Source organism: Mustela putorius, unplaced genomic scaffold (genome assembly GCF_011764305.1).
Source record: "Mustela putorius furo isolate JIRA1106 unplaced genomic scaffold, ASM1176430v1.1 tig00003869_pilon_pilon_pilon, whole genome shotgun sequence".
Taxonomy (NCBI): domain Eukaryota; kingdom Metazoa; phylum Chordata; class Mammalia; order Carnivora; family Mustelidae; genus Mustela; species Mustela putorius.
Window position 1 is genome coordinate 10,081,153 of NW_025422021.1, and position 19,355 is coordinate 10,100,507.

At 36.0% G+C, this 19,355-nt stretch overlaps 1 protein-coding gene across 8 annotated transcripts in view; it reads right to left on the reverse strand.

The window, feature by feature from the left end:
• Nucleotides 1-813: 813 nt before the first annotated feature.
• DYNC1I2 (dynein cytoplasmic 1 intermediate chain 2) overlaps nt 814-19,355 on the reverse strand; it is a 55,487-nt gene continuing 36,945 nt past the window's right edge. For 5 of the 8 annotated variants that reach the window (XM_045066626.1, XM_004744066.3, XM_045066629.1 and 2 more), the window contains 6 exons: nt 19,146-19,259; nt 18,704-18,837; nt 17,738-17,882; nt 5,313-5,453; nt 3,337-3,462; nt 814-1,752 (listed from right to left, as the gene is read on the reverse strand). In XM_045066626.1, the coding sequence (XP_044922561.1) occupies nt 1,639-1,752; nt 3,337-3,462; nt 5,313-5,453; nt 17,738-17,882; nt 18,704-18,837; nt 19,146-19,259 (774 nt within the window). In that variant the 3' untranslated portion in view covers nt 814-1,638. The remainder of the gene's footprint in view (nt 1,753-3,336; nt 3,463-5,312; nt 5,454-17,737; nt 17,883-18,703; nt 18,838-19,145; nt 19,260-19,355) is intronic. The other 3 variants (XM_045066628.1, XM_013052064.2, XM_013052065.2) reach the window with 1 other exon arrangement.

A 19,355-nucleotide genomic window follows, 5' to 3' on the forward strand; every position in this document is an offset into this window, starting at 1 on the left:
ATGGCCATAGACTGAAATCAAACTTCTGACTCATAGACAATGCTACCATGAGCTAACTTTAGTTATTTGCCCACTAATATAAAAAACTTATAAAAAATAATAGGCAATTATGGGGTGCTAATTTGTGAAAACTGAATATATAAAAATGGAGAATTGCCTGAAGTAAATAAAATCAATATAAAATTTTAGAGTCGGAAGGAAATTTAACAGTGGTCTAACCAAACTTAATTCCTGGATAAAAAGAATGAGGCACAAACAGATTGAAACACTTGGCTAAAATCACACTTCTCGTGAGTGCCAGAGCTAGAACTAAGTTGGGTCTAGTATTCCTAGTCAATTATTTTACATTACACAATACTCAGTTTGGAAATTTTATTATTTGGAAATTTATTTTCAACAGATCTTTGTTAGAATTATAAAACAACCACAAAAACGTTCAAATTCTTTATCTATTCTTCCTTCCTAGCTCATGTTCTGTTGAATAAACAGTTAAATTTTAGAAGGATAAGTGGTTAGGATCAAGGAAATAGACAATTTAATTAAAGTGGATAAAATAAAGATCTGATCATAATGCTTTCCTCTAATTCTGAAATAGGTTGATTTCAACATTAATTCTTAGATTTTTTCACTCACCTTTCAGACTTGCTTATACAAGGTTGTGTGGTAACAGATCTCAAGATGTGGAGTTGATTCAATGACAAAGTTCATTTGAACACTTCCTTCATAGCTACTACTGCAACCATGAAATCAATTTCTCTCAGGAGGTTTTAGTTTCAGAGAGCTCACATACATAATAATCTCAATCAATGAAAATAATAGGCAGCTTTCTGTTTATTCTTTAGAAGAACTACATCTCAGATGGAAAGTAAATTAGGGAGTAAAGCAAAAGTTAACCCAGGATAAATTTTTTCACTGACAGGAAACATCAGTTCACAATTTCATCAAGAGATCTACATTATAATGTATGGCATATTTAAGACACAAAACTTGACGAGATTTGAGGTGGCCACTTACAATGAGAGCTTAAAGAAAGATACGTTAAAAAAAGACACTTTATAAAAGGGATGGGAAAATTAAAATTGCAAGGCTAAATCAAAATAAAATCTGAAAAGTTAAAGCATATTTGTTTTTATTTAATAGTGATCACATGAATTATAAAGAAGAAAAGGGATATCAGAATGGAGCTTGGGTAAATGTATGCATGCTACGGTTAAGAATAAACATTATTCTTACATATTATGGTTAATGAGGACAGTATCAGTGTAACACGGAACTGTGATTATTTAAAAATATGCAGAACTGATTTAATCTGTACTTTAGAAATAACTTGAATATAGTGTTACACGTTGAAAAGAATTCAGAAGAATAACTAATACCAAATATACACTTGTGTATAAGAATTCAGAAAAGGCTGCAATCTGTAAAGTTAATCGGCTGTATTAAAAATGACACAAATCCAAAACAAGATGCATGTTATATAAAAAGGGACACTATAATTTACTTGCTCCGTTAAATCCATGGTTAAATCCACGAAATTTCCTTTTAATGAACATTTAGACAGAAACATGCAAATAGTCTTAGGTTCTACTTAGGGACTTCCCCAAACCTGCTAAGGCTACAATATCCCCCTTTCAGGAGCTAAGCAGGTATTCGGGTAGCTGCTTCCTCCTCTGCATCAGCTCTGTTTGCATTAATTTCTGCGAGTGTTCGGCCAAACCGTGCCCATTCATCATTTCGGGGGACAGCAATCTGCTGTTAAAAGAAAGACAATGTTTTATGTATGCTGAGATAGAAGATCATCTTACCCAGTATTTCAGTTTGTTTTCAAATAATTTTTCCATTAAAAAGTAGTAATTGACATAAATGGTCTTTCCATAATTACAGAGACTATAACAATGCTTTACAATACATTTCAAAACAAAAGATGATGTTTGGGATGTGTGTTGTGACAGTCTCAGAAACATTTTTGCTGTTACCACCATCAGTACAAGAGAGAATAACAATGACACTCTGCAAATATGACTCCTATCCACTATTTCATGGATTTTGCTGGTGGGGTAGAATTCCTTAAAATTTTTTACTTCTTGCACTATTCCAAATATGAAATAGTTTTTGAAGCATGCTTCAAAGGGCTGGTTTCTTATGAGAAATTTATTTTTGTTTGGTGCATAAGATAACCATTTTCAGTATCTTAATCCCTTCATCAGAAGGTACATTATGTTTTACCACTACAGTGATTTACAAATAGCTAAAGGAGAAAAGAGGCTCATGATGTTTTTGCCTCCCTGAAGCATCCAATGACTAAAACTTTTTGATAATTGTTATCATAATATTGGAGAAATCTCAACACTGCCGAATTAAAGCACAAACCACTGAGTATAGCAAACGAATGTGCCTGCTTCTTAGTCTACCATATTAGATTAGATTAGATTAGTCATATCCAATATGGTAACTACCAGACACATGTGACTGTTCACATTTAAATTACCTGAAATAAAATTTAAAATTCAGTTCTTTCGTTGTGCTAGCCACATTTTAAGTGTTTGATAGCCATATGTGGCTAGTGACTACTGGATTAGACAGTGCAGATATAGAGCAATTCCATCTGTGTGGACAGTTCAATTGGCTATTCTAAATGATTCAATCTACCTCCCTCCAGATCCAATTACTAGAGGCCACAGGGAGTCCAGAGGGGATGGGGACTCATAAGGCATAGCAAAAAAAACCAGTGACTAAGGCTTCTTTTAGCTAGGGCTAAAAAGAAGGAAATCACTCCTGAATATCGTGTATAGCCAACCCAAATACTAAAGATGACACAAAGATGCAACTCATCCTGCTGGATTCAATGATAATGGCTTTCCAACAAGGTTCAGAAGTCAAGACTCACATTTCACACAGTCATCAAATAACTCTCAAAGATACTACTTTTGATTTCTACTACCTGGCCCAAGCAAATCTAAACATATAGAAAAATAAGAACCTAAATCTGTAAAGTCCTTAAGTCCATAATGCAGAGTCTATAATTCAACTGTAACTCCAAATTTCTTCTTCCTGAAAAGTTTCTAATCTCTAGTAATGTATGCTTCAAGAAATAAGGTACTTCCAATATATGATATTATCCTCAAAAGCTGTTGTGTGGGGGACACAGAACATCCAATTTAGAAAGAAAATTAATCTTAAGAGTTGCTTCTGTTGTGAAAAAAGTTTTATCTTTACAACCATATGGTTTATACAACTTATGAACCTTGAAGACTAGTTTTAGCCACAAAGATACCATAACCACAATGCCCTGAAAGCAAACAGATGTATCAAAATTATAGGCAGTGAGCCCCATACCTCTCCCACATCATATATGACAATCTGTCCTTCAGAATCACCCACAGCAATCTCTCTTCCAGAATGGGTCCATCTTACACGATTAAGAGCAGGATTACCCTCCACAGAAATGCTGGCAGTTGGCACCTGAAGTCATTTAAAATATAGTGCAGTTAAAAGTTTCATCAAGATTTCTATAAACATGTAAAACAGTAACTCTTCTTTCTTTCAATCGGGCTACATTTTTTAAAACAAAGATGAAAATAGATGAAGAATTTTCCCAACTTTCTTCCTGTTCAGTGATACATTATGAATGACATTACAGTCAATCCCTGAAAATGGTTTGGGAAAATAACTTAAGTTCTTATATAAGAAATTCTCACATGACTGGATACACACATCATTTTGAAAGATCTTCTCCTTAATAAAGGATTCTTTGTTGTTATTTTAACTTTTTTTAAGAAATCAAGCTGTTTGAAAACAGATGGACAAAATCCCATTTTAAAAAACATTTCAAAAGCCCTCATAAACAGATTATGGTTCAATTTTAGAGGACAGAAATTACTTTTGTAGCTTGTGACTCTGTCAGCTGAAACCTGTGATTTGATCCACAGTTCCTAGAAAGAGTTCATACTGAAGGTGCAGTCTGGGTCTTGCCAAAGCTCTTGTTCCCATCAGCTGTCTAGAACAGGGTAGGATGATAGCACCAAGACAATGGCACACCACCACCCCCCACCGGCCCCGGAATCTCCCTGTACTTCTCTTATGCTGAGGAAAAAGAGATTTATTTGTCACACCCAGAACAAACAGTCAATGTCTGACTCAGACTGGAAGCACGAAAAAATTTTTGAAACCTGATTAAAAATAATTCTTTTAATTGACACTAGTCATCCCCAGATGACTATTTTAACTCCTAGAATGCCAAAACTGTTAGAGAGAAGAACTGTAATTTAGATATATTTTTTGAGTTAAGGATTATAGGAAAGGCCCACATTTAAGTATAACCCCAACTCTCAAACACCAAAATCCAAACTGAAAAAATACAATTGGTACCATTTTAGGTAACTATAAAAGTATAATTAATCCCAACCATCTAGTCAGATACTCTTTCTCCTAGAAGTATCTGAATATTCCTCCTCAAAATACTAAACCAGGAGCTGGCACACTTAACTACTCTTACATTTCTAATATATAACTTCCTTGGCCTGTATATCCAACTATTTTACTTCAAGTGATTTGGATGGCTGCCACCAGAAATATGAAGAAATATGGGAAAGAGTGGGATGTGGGTGAAGGCACCAAGAGACTTTATCCTCTATAACTGTTTCTGACAGAACTCCTAAAAAACATGATCTCTTACCACCACATATCAGTATAGAATTCAAGGAACATTTAAAATATACATATCTAAAAGTAAGTAATAGCTGTAGTTAAATTTCACTTCCAGGAAGTAATGTTAGCATAGTAATTAGGAAATTTTGTGGTTTTTCTATTCATTTTATAGTAATAACACTCTGTTTTCAAGTATTCATGGAACAAGTCATCAAAAATAAATTTTTTTTTTCATTTAAATAAGACAGGCTAAACTAATGTTTATGGAAGATATACAATTCTGTCAAGGCTAAGAGATAATTTAGAAATTCAGAATTAAGGTTAACATACTTCAACAGTCTGAAATGATATGCTTTGTAGCCTGCGAGTAAAAAATAACCCCGTTGCCTTATAAATGAGACTTTGCCAGGACACTACAGACATGATAGTGCTTTTCAGAAGTAAAAGGAAATGCCCCAGTGCTCTTGGCAACATTATTTCTCCCTTCAGTACTGCACAGCATGCTGTTTATTATTAAGCGTACAAAGCTTATTTGGTTTCTTTGTGATGAGGCTACAATCACTGAGCACTTTTACATTCCTTGGGATAAAAGGAATTTCACAAATTATTCAATAAATCTTCAATTTTCTATTTTTCAGTGCAATTTTTGTTATTTTCCTGCTCACCTCTGTATCATTATTGAGATTCCACAAATCCAGCCTCCCCATGCCATCCACACAAGCAAACAGGGCTGGGTGGGTGGGTGACCACATAACATCATAAACATAGTCTGAATTATCTTCAAATGAGTACAAAGGCTTGTTATTCTGAAAGGAAAAAGTTGATTCTTAGCATAGTCAAAATACAACATACATTCAATAGGTATGAATAACATTTTATGATATTTAACTCAGCCTAGAAAAAGTTCCTCTTACTTGTTTCACTACAGACTTACCTGGAGTTATGAACTGAGAACTGACTATTGTATTGCAGTTTCTTAACTTCTAGACACTACACTGTTTTAAAAAAGGAACAGAATATGCTTCAGAAACATTTGCCCAAGAGAAGTCTCTGGGAGGATGATAGCAATGGCAGTTCACGTTTTGAATTCTTCTAACTCTCCCCATAAACCCAAACAAAGCAATAAAGATAGCAAAACCAAAGATTCAAAGACAATATGCACAACAAAATCAGGAGACAAAGCTCCAAATATAAGTAGAAAGAAACTGGGGCCCTGGTGGCTCAGTGGGTTAAAGCCTCTGTCCTCGGCTCAGGTCATGATCCCAGGGTCCTGGGATTAAGCCCCGCATTGGGCTCTCTGCTCGGCAGGGAGCCTGCTTCCTCCTCTCTCTCTGCCTGCCTCTCTGCCTACTTGTGATCTCTCTCTTACAAATAAATAAATAAAATCTTAAAAAAAAAATCATTTAAAAAAATAAGTAGAAACAAACTTCTACCAATAACAAGGCTTCTATAGTACAAACATCTGTGTGCAGGAAGAAGTGTGGAAAGGCCTCGGGCTTCTGACAGCCAGAAAGCAGAACAGAAGAGCCTCATAGTTGACAGCAGATACTCACTGGGCAGTGTCAGGGAACATGCTGAGTCTGAGAATAGCACCAGAAACTGGGAGTTCAATGTAATTCTATTTATAAATAAGTGCAAGCAGACTCCAACGTGATGTAAGTAAGGTCTAATGGTGCAGTCTGAGTTCTATAAACTCTCAAAATTAAAAAACCAAAGCTCCCTTTCAGGACAAAGTCTCACCAAAGAGAAACTGTGAGGAGTAGAATCAGCTTTGTAGAATATAGCACAACAAGGACAAAGGGAAAGAGAAGGCTCAGATCAAACTGGTGGAGAGAACAGAAAAGGCACATCTCAGAAAGTACAAGCCTGAGAGAGAGAAGTATTTACTTTGCAAAAAACACAGAAGAGAAATCTTTAGCCTAAACTAGAAAAGCTATCCTATGCCCATTCCCACCCTCCTAAAAGTAGAGGAAAAAGTAATTTCACTAGTAGAGAATAAGTGACAAAAAAGGATTTGGGTCAAATCCCACACAAAGTTATTGTGGCAGACCATCAATAATGCTGTCATGACAGTTAAATGGAAAATGGTAGACAAGATGGATTTGCACATGCACAAGAATGAAGAAGGACCCCTCCTTCCTCATACCAGACACAAAAAGTAACTTAAAATGTACTGTAAGTACATTTTAAGCAAATCACTAGCCAAAGCAATCACTAGCCAAAGCAATCAGACAACAAAGAGAAATAACAGACATCCAAATAGGCCAGGGAAAAGTAAAACTTTCACTATTTGCAGATGACATGATACAGAAAACCCCCCAAAACAGCAAGAAGTGCTGATTTTTAAAAAATCAGTAAATTCACAGGATACAAAATTGATGTACAGAAATCTGTTGTATTTTTATATATCAACAATGAAGCAGCACAAAGAGAAATTAAGACAATACTTTCATTTATAATTGCACCAAAAATAATAAGATACCTAGGAATAAACTTAACCAGAGGTAAACAACCTGTACCCCCAAAACTATAAAACACTGATGAAAGAAACCAAAGATGACACAAAGAAATGGAAAGACATTCCATGCTCAATAGATTGGAAGAGCAAATACTATTAAAAATGTCTACAATTAACCAAAGTAACCTAATGCAATCCCTATCAAAATATCAACAGCACTTTCCACAGAACTAGAACAGACAATTGTAAAATTTATATGGAACCACAAAAGAGCCCAAATACCCAAAGATATTTTGAGAAAGAAAAGCAAAGCTGGAGATATAACCATTCCAGACTTCAAATTATATTATAAAGCTACAGTCACCAAAACAGCATGATACTGGCACAAAAATAGACACAGAGATAAATGAAATAACAAATCCAAAATAAACCCACAACTATATGGCCAATTAATCTTCAACAAAGCAGGAAAGAATATCCAATGTAAAAAAGTCTCTTCGACAAATGGCATTAGGAAAACTGGTCAGATACATGCAAAAGAATGAAACCGGACCACTTTCTCACGCCATACACAAAAATAAACTCACAGTGGATTAAAAACCTAAATGTGAGACCTGAAACCATAAAAATCCTAGAAGAGAACACAGGCAGTAACTTCTCTGACGTCAGGTGTAGGAACATTTTTTCTAGGTATGTCTCCTGAGGCAAGGGAAACAAAAGTAAAAATAAACTATTGGGACTACATCAAAATAAAAATCTTCCAAACAGTGAAGGAAACAATCAACCAAACTAAAAGGCAGCCTATGGAATGGAAGACAATATTTGCAAATGACATATCTGATAAAGGGTTAGTATCCAAAATATATAAAGAACTTATACAACTCAACACCCAAAAAGCAAATAACCCAATTTAAAAATGCAGAAGATATGAATAGACATTTCTCCAAAGATGTCCAGATGGCTAACAGATACATGAAAAGATGCTTATCATGATCTATCATCAGGGAAATGCAAATCAAAAACTACAATGAGGACCCTCTGGGTGGCTCAGTCAGTTAGGCGGTTGACTTCAGCTTGGATTGTGATCTCAGGATCCTGGAACTGGGCCCCGCATGGGGTTCCTCACTCAGTGGGGGGTCTGCTTGTCCCTTTCCCTGTACCCCTCTCTCTGTGTTCTGTCCCTCAAATGAATGAATAAAAATTTTTTTTTTAATATTTTATTTATTTGACAGACAGAGATCACAAGCAAGCAGAGAGGCAGGAAAAGAGAGAGGGAGAAGCAGGCTCCCCGCTGAGCAGAGAACTGGATGCGGGGCTTGATCCCAGGACCCTGAGATCATGACCCGGGCTGAAGGCAGAGACTTAACCTGCTGAGCCACCCAGGCGCCCCAAATGAATAAAATCTTAAAAACAAACAAACAAACAAAAAAACCCACAAAAAACCCTACAAGGAGATATCACCTCAGACCTGTCAGAATGGCTCTTATCAATAACACAAGAAACCAGTGTTGGTGAGGATATGGAGAAAAAGGAACCCTCTTGCACTGTTGGCAGGAATGCAAACTGGCACAGCCACTGTGGAAAATGGTATGAAGGTTCTTTAGAAAGTTAAAAACAAAGGTAACCCTATGACCCAGCAATGGCACTACTGGTTATTACTCAAAGAATATAAAAACACTAATTCAAAGGGATATATGCACCCCTAGGTTTATAGCAGCATATATACAATAGCCAAGATATGGAAGTAGCTCAACAAACACACAACAAAAACATACATAGGTGTTCACAGCAGCATTCACAATAGCCCCAAATGGAAACCACTTAAACACTTGATAACTAATGAATGGTAAAAGTGGTATATCCATACAATGGGACAGTATTTGTCCAAAAAAGGAATGAAGTACTGATATATGCCACACATGGATGAACTTTGAAAATATGTGACGTGAAAGAAGCCAGTCACATATTGTGATGCCATAAAATGTCTATAATGGAAGTTCTGCAGAAATTGAAAGTAGGTCATTTCCAGGAGCTGGGTGAAGGGAAAGGAGGAGTGACTGCTTACAGATTTAAGGTACCTTTCCAAAATTTGAAAATGTTCTAAAATAAGACAGTGATGATAGTGCATATCTCTGTGAATCTAAGAACTGTACAATTTAAAAGGATGAATTTATAGTATACAAATTACATTTCAATAACAGGTTTTTAAAAAAGATTTTATTTATTTATTTGAGAGAGAAAGCAAGAGAGGGAAAATAAGCAGGGGGAACGGAAGAGGGAGAAGCAAGCCTTCTGCTGAGCAGGGAGCCCAATGCAGGGCTGGATCCCAGGACCCTGGGATCATGACCTGAGCCGAAGGCAGAGGCTTTAACTCACTGAGCCACCCACGTGCCCCAATAACAGTTATTTTAAAGAAAAGAGATAGTTAATTTCTTAAAAAGCGATAGACAGAAATTAACAAAAATATACCTATAAAGGCAGCCCCTAAAGAAGAAAACCAAAGCAATACTATAGAATACAAAAAATAACTCAAGAGAACTCTCCTAAAATAAAGACAGCTTGAAACTACATATTTAAGAGTAGCCTGTGCATCTACGACAATAAACCCTTTAAAGAAAAAGAAAAAAAAGTTTGATCAGCCAGGTTTTGTAAGGACAATTAAGGACAACAATGCTTTTTGCCAAAAGATGACAGAGTGATATGTAAGGTAATCAAAGAAAACAGTGTAGATATGGATTTTATATACAGCCAAACTGACCTCTGTAACCCAATAGGCTCTTGTGAATATGAGAATAATGCATCCACAAACACACGACTATAGAATGAGCTTCAGGTGACCAAAAAAACTGAGGAGATGTCAACATACGGACAGACAGATACCAAGTGATTCATGAGGCTAAACTCTTCTTTATGGAAGTGGAAACAACCTACAACTATACACAACAGTATGAACAATACAGTAAAAATGTAAAATCCAGACTGTGAGAAACTCTAACAAGACAACCAATCTGGTTTCTTCTTCAACAGCGACGAATGGAGAAGAGAGGGAAGAAAGCCCTATCTTAAGAGAGGGGCTCAAAAGATGTGTTACTAGCAAATATATGGATCTCATTTGGATCGTGCTTCAAAAAATAAACAGTAGAGACAAACCATAAGTGACTCTTAATCTCACAAAACAAACTGAGGTTTGCTGGGGGGAGGGGGGTTGGGAGAAGGGGGTAGGGTTATGGACATTGGGGAGGGTATGTGCTTTGGTGAGTGCTGTGAAGTGTGTAAACCTGGTGATTCACAGACCTGTACCCCTGGGGATAAAAATATATGTTTATAAAAAATAAAAAATTTAAAAAAAACAGTAAAAATTTTTTAATTTTTTTTTATTTTTTAAATTTATTTTCAGCGTAACAGTATTCATTGTTTTTGCACCACACCCAGTGCTCCATGCAATCCGTGCCCTCTCCAATACCCACCACCTGGTTCCCCCGACCTCCCACCCCCTGCCCCTTCAGACCCCTCAGATTGTTTTTCAGAGTCCATAGTCTCTCATGGTTCACATCCCCTTCCAATTTCCCTCAACTCCCTTCTCCTCTCTAACTCCCCTTGTCCTCCATGCTATTTGTTATGCTCCACAAATAAGTGAAACCATATGATAATTGACTCTCTCTGCTTGACTTATTTCACTCAGCATAATCTCTTCCAGTCCCGTCCATATTGCTACAAGAGTTGGGTATTCATCCTTTCTGATGAGACATAATACTCCATAGTGTATATGGACCACATCTTCCTTATCCATTCATCCATTTTTTAAATTGAAAACTGATTGGCTATTTAATGAAATAAAGAAATCATTTCATTTTGGGGGTGTGTGATATAGAGTATCATGGTTTTTTTTAAGACTTTATTTTTTAGAGATTATGTATTGAATATTTGTAGATGACATAACATATCTGGATTTGCTTTAAAATCCAGGGGTGGGGAGGGTGTGTACATGGAAATGAATCAAACAAGATGGGCCATGTGTTGATAATCATAGAAGCTAGGTATTGGGTACCATGGCTTCATTATACTCTTCTATTTGATTTTGTATCTACTTGGAATTTTCCATAAGAAAAAGAGTTTAAAAATATTTAAAATTCCCATTCAGATATTAATGTCAAGATTATGACTTAATAGCCAAAAATGTTTACCTGTAATTAAGAAATTTTTAAGCAAAACTTTGAAGTAAGCTAGAAACTGAAACTAAGAGGTTTTTTCCTCTCAAGATCACCATTCTCTATAACTCTCTTTGGCAAAAATGCCAAAAGAAGTCTCACTCTGAAGTAGTGGTTTTCAACGTAGGATGGGCATCATATTCATCTGTAGAGCTTTTTTTAAAAAAGACTTACTTTATTTGTCAGAGAAAGAGAGAACACAAGCAGGGATAACAGCAGGGAGAGGGAGAAGCAGGCTCTCTGCTGAGCAAGGAGCCCAGTGTGGGACTTGATCCCAGGACCCTGGGATCATGACGTGAGCCAAAGGCAGACACTTATCCAACTGTGCCGAGGTTTTTAAAACTCCAGATGCAGCCCCCTGCATCATACAATTCATCAGTGTTTCTGGTGTTGCTGCACTAGTGATTCTGACGCACACCATGATTAAGAGCCACCATGCTAAGGTATATTATTCCTAAGGTGATAGTATACTTCCTCAAGAATATTCCATTTTTAGCCCATTTTATGGTCTCCAATCAAGGACTTAACAACAGAAGTTGTTCAAAATCAAAATCATGTTCATATGCTCCACTCTGTAAGCATATATATAGGTCTACATAATTTTCTAAAGAAGGGGTTATCAATAGAAAAATGGATAAAAGATTTGAACAGAAATGTTACAAAATGGCCAAAAAGTACATGAAACGTGTTTAACCTCATCAGTCTCAAGGTGATGCAAATTAAAACCACAATGCAATGCAACTATACCTATCGGAATTATTAAAATGAAAAAAAAAAGGGCAGAAAATATCAAGTGTTGAGAAGGCTGCAGAACAAGGGAAGATTTCATATGCTATGAGTTGATTATAAACTGGTAAAATCACTTTGGAAAACTGCTTGGCAGTATCTACTAAAGCAGAATGTAGGCATATCTTGTAAGTATTTCACTCCTAGGTATATCTCCAACAGAAATAAGCGCTTATGTCCATCAAAAGACATCTACAAGTGATTCATGAGGAAATATTTTTCTTTAAAGAAGTATAAACAATGCCAGTAGCAGCACTACTGTTAACAGCCCACACTGGAGCAAACCCAAATACCATCAGCAGTAGAACAGATAAACTGTGGAATACTTACATGTTGGAATAGTATACAACTGAGAGAACAATCAATGAATCTCACAAACATAATGTTAATAAGCAAAAACAGCCAGCCACAAATATGTAAATATTATACAATTCCATTTTTATAAAATATGTAGTTACATGCAAATTAAACTTATTTATGTCTTTTTAAAAAAGATTTTATTTATTTGAGAGAGAGAGACAGAGAGAGCACAAGCAAAGGGAAGAGAAGAGGGAGAGGGAGAAGCAGGTTCTCCATTGAGCAGGGAGCCAGATGTGGGGCTCGATCCCATGAGCAGAGCCAAAGGCAGATGCTTAACTGACTAAGCCACCCAGCCACCCCAATAGAATCTCTTTAAAAAGAAATAATTCCAAGGTCAGAAATATCTTCCTATATAACTTGACTGAGATATGACCTTTTTGAGAAGGAATGTGTCTATTAAAAGCAAAGGAAATACAAAGAAGCAGAAGATAGTACTCAATTCAAACATTGTCCAGGAGAGAGTCTCAGCCAAAGGATTCTAAGAATTACCACTCATGGCAAGGCTATCTCCATGTGAAAATGAATGAATCACACTATCTTCACTTGATGCCATTAAACATTCAAATTAGAAAACTTCCTTTGTTCCAATTTCTTACTCACCAAGCAATCTTCTGATTATAATTTGGCTTCCCATGTGGGTTGTCTACAGAGAAACAATGAGCTGGTCAGGCCAGCATGAGTCTCTAGGCCTTCTGGCAGTGGTTTCTCATTATTAAATTAATAAATTGACCCTCTCCCTATCAGTGTCTTGGAAGCCTGTTAGTTCAGTCAGCACTCCCTAGCTAATCAACTCTAGTAGACTGATAAGACTTAAATTTATGAATTAGGAAAGAACAGGCTGGACACTGGCCAGTGGCAGGTTACTATAGTAAATGCTACCATGGAGGATTGGGTCCCAACGGTCAGAAAGCCTTCCCCAAGAAACACTTCAAATTCAAAGCATTTTTTCATTTGAACGTGTCTAATATGTGCACAGTTGCTATTCCAAGCATTAGGAATGTCTCTTCAACCTCATTTTAAATGGTGGCATTCTCTGAGAGTTAAATAATGAAGCTGTTAAAATATAAAAGAGAATTTAAGACATCAGAGATTGTGAAAAAAATTTAAGGCATGTATGGACTACTGAAGTCTGAAAACTACCTACTCTAAGAAATTATCCCATTGATGATTTTAACCTTGACAATTAATGGCAATACAATTCTGACAGAAAATGTTCTGACATTAGAATACACTGTGCATACATGGAAATATTTTGGCCCCAAATAAACAATCCTTATATTTTAAAAGTAATTTGTAACAAGTCCGGTTAAATGTGGCAGAACATTAAGCTAATTTACCAGGTCTACCCCTAATCAAGTTGTTTTTTTTGTTTTGTTTTTTAAAGATTTTATTTATTTATTTGACAGAGAGAAATTACAAGTACACTGAGAGGCAGGCAGAGAGAGAGAGAAGGAAGCAGGCTTCCTGCTGAGCACAGAGCCCGATGCGGGACTCGATCCCAGGACCCTGAGATCATGACCTGAGCCGAAGGCAGCGGCTTAACCCACTGAGCCACCCAGGCGCCCCCTAATCAAGTTCTTAACAGAATCCTCTGTTTACCTTCCAGTAGTTCACTGCTCACACATTCTTCCTACTGTTTTTCAGGGCTGCCAAAGTACTTCTGTCATGACTTTCAAATTTGGCATTTTGAAAAGGTAATGGTGTCCTCCAAATATAAATAAATAAATAAATATATATATATATATATATTTTTTTTTAAGATTTTATTTATTTATTTGACAGAGATCACAAGTAGGCAGAGAGGCAGGCAGAGAGAGAGAGAGGAGGAGGAGCCCGATGTGGGGCTCAATCCCAGGACTCTGGGATCATGACCTGAGCTGAAGGTAGAGGCTTTAACCCACGGAGCCACCCAGACGCCCCTCCTCCAAATATATTAAAAGTAATGTCTTGGTTGGTATAAACTTAAGAAAAATGTGGAAAATCCTCTACATCTCTGTTTATATTCTTTACTAAAAATAACTGCGTTTAAAAAAGCCTTGAAAACAATTTGATGACCCAGAACTCTGTTGCTGCATTATAAATTCCTGACTAGGCAAAAATTAGAAGCTGACTATACAAGTAGATCATTTTAAATTTGAGGCAGTGTCAAATTGAGGTTTCTGAGATTTTTTAGAGGACTTATTAAAAAGGAGAAAAAAGGAGGAATCTTGTTTTGCTATTAGGGAAGAGCCAGATCTTAAAGGATATAAAGATAAAGCATATATAGATATATCTTAAAGATATAGCAATTTTTAGCAACTTGTTCCTTCCACTTTATGGGGACTCAATTCCCAGAGTCAGAAAACCCTTAAAAAAAGTAGAGGCTGAGAAGAAAAACATTTAAAGTCTGTTAAATTCACAAATGTAAGATACTGGCTTAAAAAGCTTAAAATGGAATTGAAACAATGTTTTTAAAGATATTATTTAAAAACCTTGTCTACTGGGGCACCTGGGTGCCTCACTCAGTTGAAAGACTGACTCTTGGATTCAGCTCAGGTCATGATGTCAGGGTCATGAGATGGAGCCCTGTGTCAGGGTCCACGGTCAGCAGAAATCTGCTGGAGATTCTCTCTGTCCCTCTCCTTCTGTCCACCACCCCTAAACCGCTCTCTCTCTCTGAAATAAATCTTAAAAAAAAAAACACAAAACCCAAAAAACACAGAGGCACCTGGGTGGCTCAGTGGGTTAAAGCCTCTGCCTTAGGCTCAGGTCATGATCCCCGGGTCCTGGGATCAAGCCCCGCATGGGGCTCTCTGCTCAGCAGGGAGCCTGCTTCCCCCTCTCTGCCTGCCTCCCTGCCTACTTGTGACCTCTCTCTCTGTCAAATAAACAAATAAGATCTTTTTAAAAGACATACACATAAAACACACACACACAAACCATAAAAAAGACCAAAAAAAAAAAATCACCTTGCCTATTACTCATAACCATTGTGTTGGAGAGCACACTCAAGTTTTTTGGCAGAGTAGAAATAAATACCACCAACACAAGTACCACAAAACATAAATCCAAGATCAAAACAATGACACTGGAAGCCATAATATAACCAACTAAAAAAATATTTACTCAGCAGATTGTTGCTGTTCTAGCTTTCACAGAGAATTACTTATGTACAAAAAATAAAAGGCAGTTCTTCTGATAAAGTTTTAGAGGGCCCTTAAACATGTATAAAAACACTCTGTTCTATGTTGGCTCATCCTTTGACCACTAACCCTGGAGAGGTATGTACTTGTGTATGTGTGTGTGTGTGAGACATATGTATCACAGTTGAATGAATAAGTGAAGCTCACAGAAGGAAGCAATGCCTAGCTCAATTAGCAAAGAAAAAGATATGCCTGGCTGTCATTCTTATTCAGAAGGCAGTTCTATGTTGAAATACAGCAAAATACAAGAACAAAAAATACCAACCACCAATCAACCAGCTGTGTGAGTACCACAAAAGCAAGCATCAATCAGTCTGCTATCACAGACATAAGTTCTGTTCTTATTTAGGCAACGAAGAGGAATTCTTCATTTTCCAGTCCTGCTGGTAATATATGCAAGGGTGGAAGCCTCAAATTTAAAGCTAAAAGACTGGCAACTGAAGCCCTATTAAAATAAATCTACAAATTTATAAAAGATTCTTTCCAAATACTGAAAAACAAAGCTGGCCAATAACCTAACAAAGATATGTCTCCTGTGTTTTTATATAAAGAACTACTAAGGTGTAGCACATCTAGAAATATAGTAACTTATATGTGGCTACCTGCAGCCTCTGCAGAAATAGTTGGCTTCATCTCTCCTATTCCACACCTTGCTTTGGTTTTACTAGCTAGATTATATATTTCTTTGCTTGTGGTTTTAAGAATCTTCTTCCCGTACCTTTTTCCACTGAAAACTCTCCTTAAAAAAACAAAAATTCAAGAACAACCCAAGAAAGAAAACAGATGATTGATTAAATGCATTCAGGGCTCTGTCTGAACCCCATGAAAGAGGAACTGAACATTGCTAAGTGCCTATTCCATGTTAGACACTGTGTTAAGCACTCTTCTATATATTTCCTTCATTAGCCTTAAGTGCTATTTTTATGCTCACTAATGCCAAATATGAAAATGCTCAAATTTAAAAGGCAAGCTTTTAGAGGCAAAGTTTTCTAACTCACTTCATATTACATTGAAAAAAAGCACCACAAAGAAAAAAAATGAACAGTAAGTCCATCCCAGATTTCTGAGGCCAGCTTTTGATATATAAATACGGGTTCACTGTAACAGTAAAAAACATTTCTTAAGACCACTAGGTTTCCTCAAAGACACTGAAGAACCAAACAGAATCTCTAAATTCTGTCTCATGATAAACTATTCAAAACATCAACATTTAAAATAAGGCAAATAGAAACAATAAGTGAAAAATGAAAATGAAAAAGTATAGCTTAAAATTTAACTTCGTTTAAATAGAATCTGATGTTCTGATTATGCAGCTTTGCCAACTACAATGTAATACTGGAGAAAAGCCAGACAGAAAAGTCAAGGCTTCTAAAATTTAATATGCTCTCAAACGAAATTACAAGGCCTATCACAAGAAGTAACGTTCCCTACTTAGATTGGCCTTGAGACTTTCAATGGAACAGGGCAATGTCACATTTATCTGGAATTGCTGGACGATCAGGAATCACTTTATAACATAGTAGGTTTTTCAAATAACTGAAGCTAATTAAAAGGTAAATAAACTATTTAAATTTTTTATTGTGGAAAACAAAATTATATATGCCTTTATACAGTATTTCCTTACTGATGTAAGTTTGTTATTATAGCCTTATTGTATAGGACTTATTGTACATCTGTTACCTGCCTTTTCTCCATTTTCCACCAGCTCTGTGCGCCACTGCAGCCTCTAAAAGCTCTTTCAAGAGCAAATGTATGGCTTTTGTACTGGACGATACACAGCTATGAATGGTGCTATGAGAGATACTCGCGTGCTTTTTTCCCCTACTCAGTTCAGAGTAAACAGTTCTGTGCTCGAAAAGCCTGAACTGAGAAGACTGGTCCTTGGTTATGTGTGAGGTTAACACTTTTTTTCACACTTTTGTGAAAACTACAACACCCAGTGGCTCACTCATGTTCAGTATAACTTCTTATCAGGTTTGATCTATCAGTGAATCATTCTAAGCTATTAGAAAGCTTTCTGTCTTTCCCGCGTAGAATTAGAGCACCACCTTGTGTCAGAAACCCAAGGAAATGAGCAGACATCTGTTTTTAGATACCTTAGTTGTCCAAAGTTTTACTGTCCAGTCAAATGATGAAGTGACAAAAAGATGTGAGAAGTCCACTGCTCCAACAGCTGCATGACAATGGATACCAGTGATTGGTCCTTGATGTCCCTCAAACATCTCACTGATTCCAGCTTTGCTATTTCATAAAAGTGAAAATATTAGGGAACTCTCTTGGAAGTAGACTGCTTATAAATACATTTTATTAAGGATTATATATATCAGATTTTGACATCATTTCAACAAACCTAACTCTGCTCATAACACATCAGAGTAACTTATGTTGAGTGTTGCTCAATCCAGATTTGATAACACTACTAAAACAGTAAATACATTTTGAACTATAAACATGGTGTTGACAATACAACTCACAAGTCTAATTATCTGAAGTAATGCAATAGAGATAAAGGGAGGCTACTAATTTTATATCAAAAGCTTTGACATGAAGGTGATCTGTATTTGAGATGAAATCTGGACACTCTATTTTTTTTTTAAAGGAAGCAATTGATAAGGTACAGCTAGACAATTTCAAAACAGATTGAACAGCAGGAGAAATACTAGTCAATTTAAAATGTGTACGTGACATTACTACAAAATTATCAGCAGGATGTACTAAAGCTCAAAGTCCAAATATATCAAAATGGAAAAACGACTGAAAAATCTTATTTACAACTTTAAGGGTCAGTATGTGGCATGTGCATATTATATTTGCAACTGCATACATACAAAACCATAACATACCACAACTCGTAAGATCCAGAACATATCATGATCCAAAGTAACCTTTTATTTGAAACAGTATTTAAGTTTTAATTTTATATACCTGAACTCAAAATACAATTTGTCAAAAAATAATGAGTGGCTCTATGACAAATCTCTATTTAAACAAGGGGCAATTTGTTTTAATGAGACTATTAAAGGGAGAAATTTAAATAATTGCAAATTCCAGTTTAGATTTACCTGCCATGGCGGCATGCTGTGTACACAGAACCTTCTTCACTTCCAACAACAAAGTTGTTGACATCTCCAACAGGGAAGGACATAGATGTCACAGCTACTGCCTTTGACTGTTTATGAACCAATTCCATGCTATCCTATGTAGAAAAAATTAAGGAAATTATTTTATAAAATTGCAACTTTTAATTTTCTTAGAAACAGTTTCAGTTTTAATTGGTTTATAAACAATTATTTTATTATAATACTTATACAAATTTACTTTGATTAAATGAAGTAGGTTTGAAAATAAAGTATATCATGACAAAGTATACCTAACCGGTTAGGCTCATAGGCTGTTATCATAATACTATTATAAACATTTATGAAAAAACATAAGCTGGGATTTACATGGACTTAAAAAATAAAAATTTAGTCTCAAAATTTCAGTTTTCCAAGTTTAACTTACCTGTGGATGGGAAAGCATGTCCAGACTCCACGAACAAATTTTTCCATCAGTAGATATGCTAATCAGATTGTGAGCATTTTGTGTTCCAACAACATTTACACAATATACAGGATGCTAAAGAAAGAGATATTAAAAGAAGTTTTCTGGGATTATTTTGCCAAAAAAATGGAACCACTTTTACACTATAATCACAAGTATTCTGTTTCACAT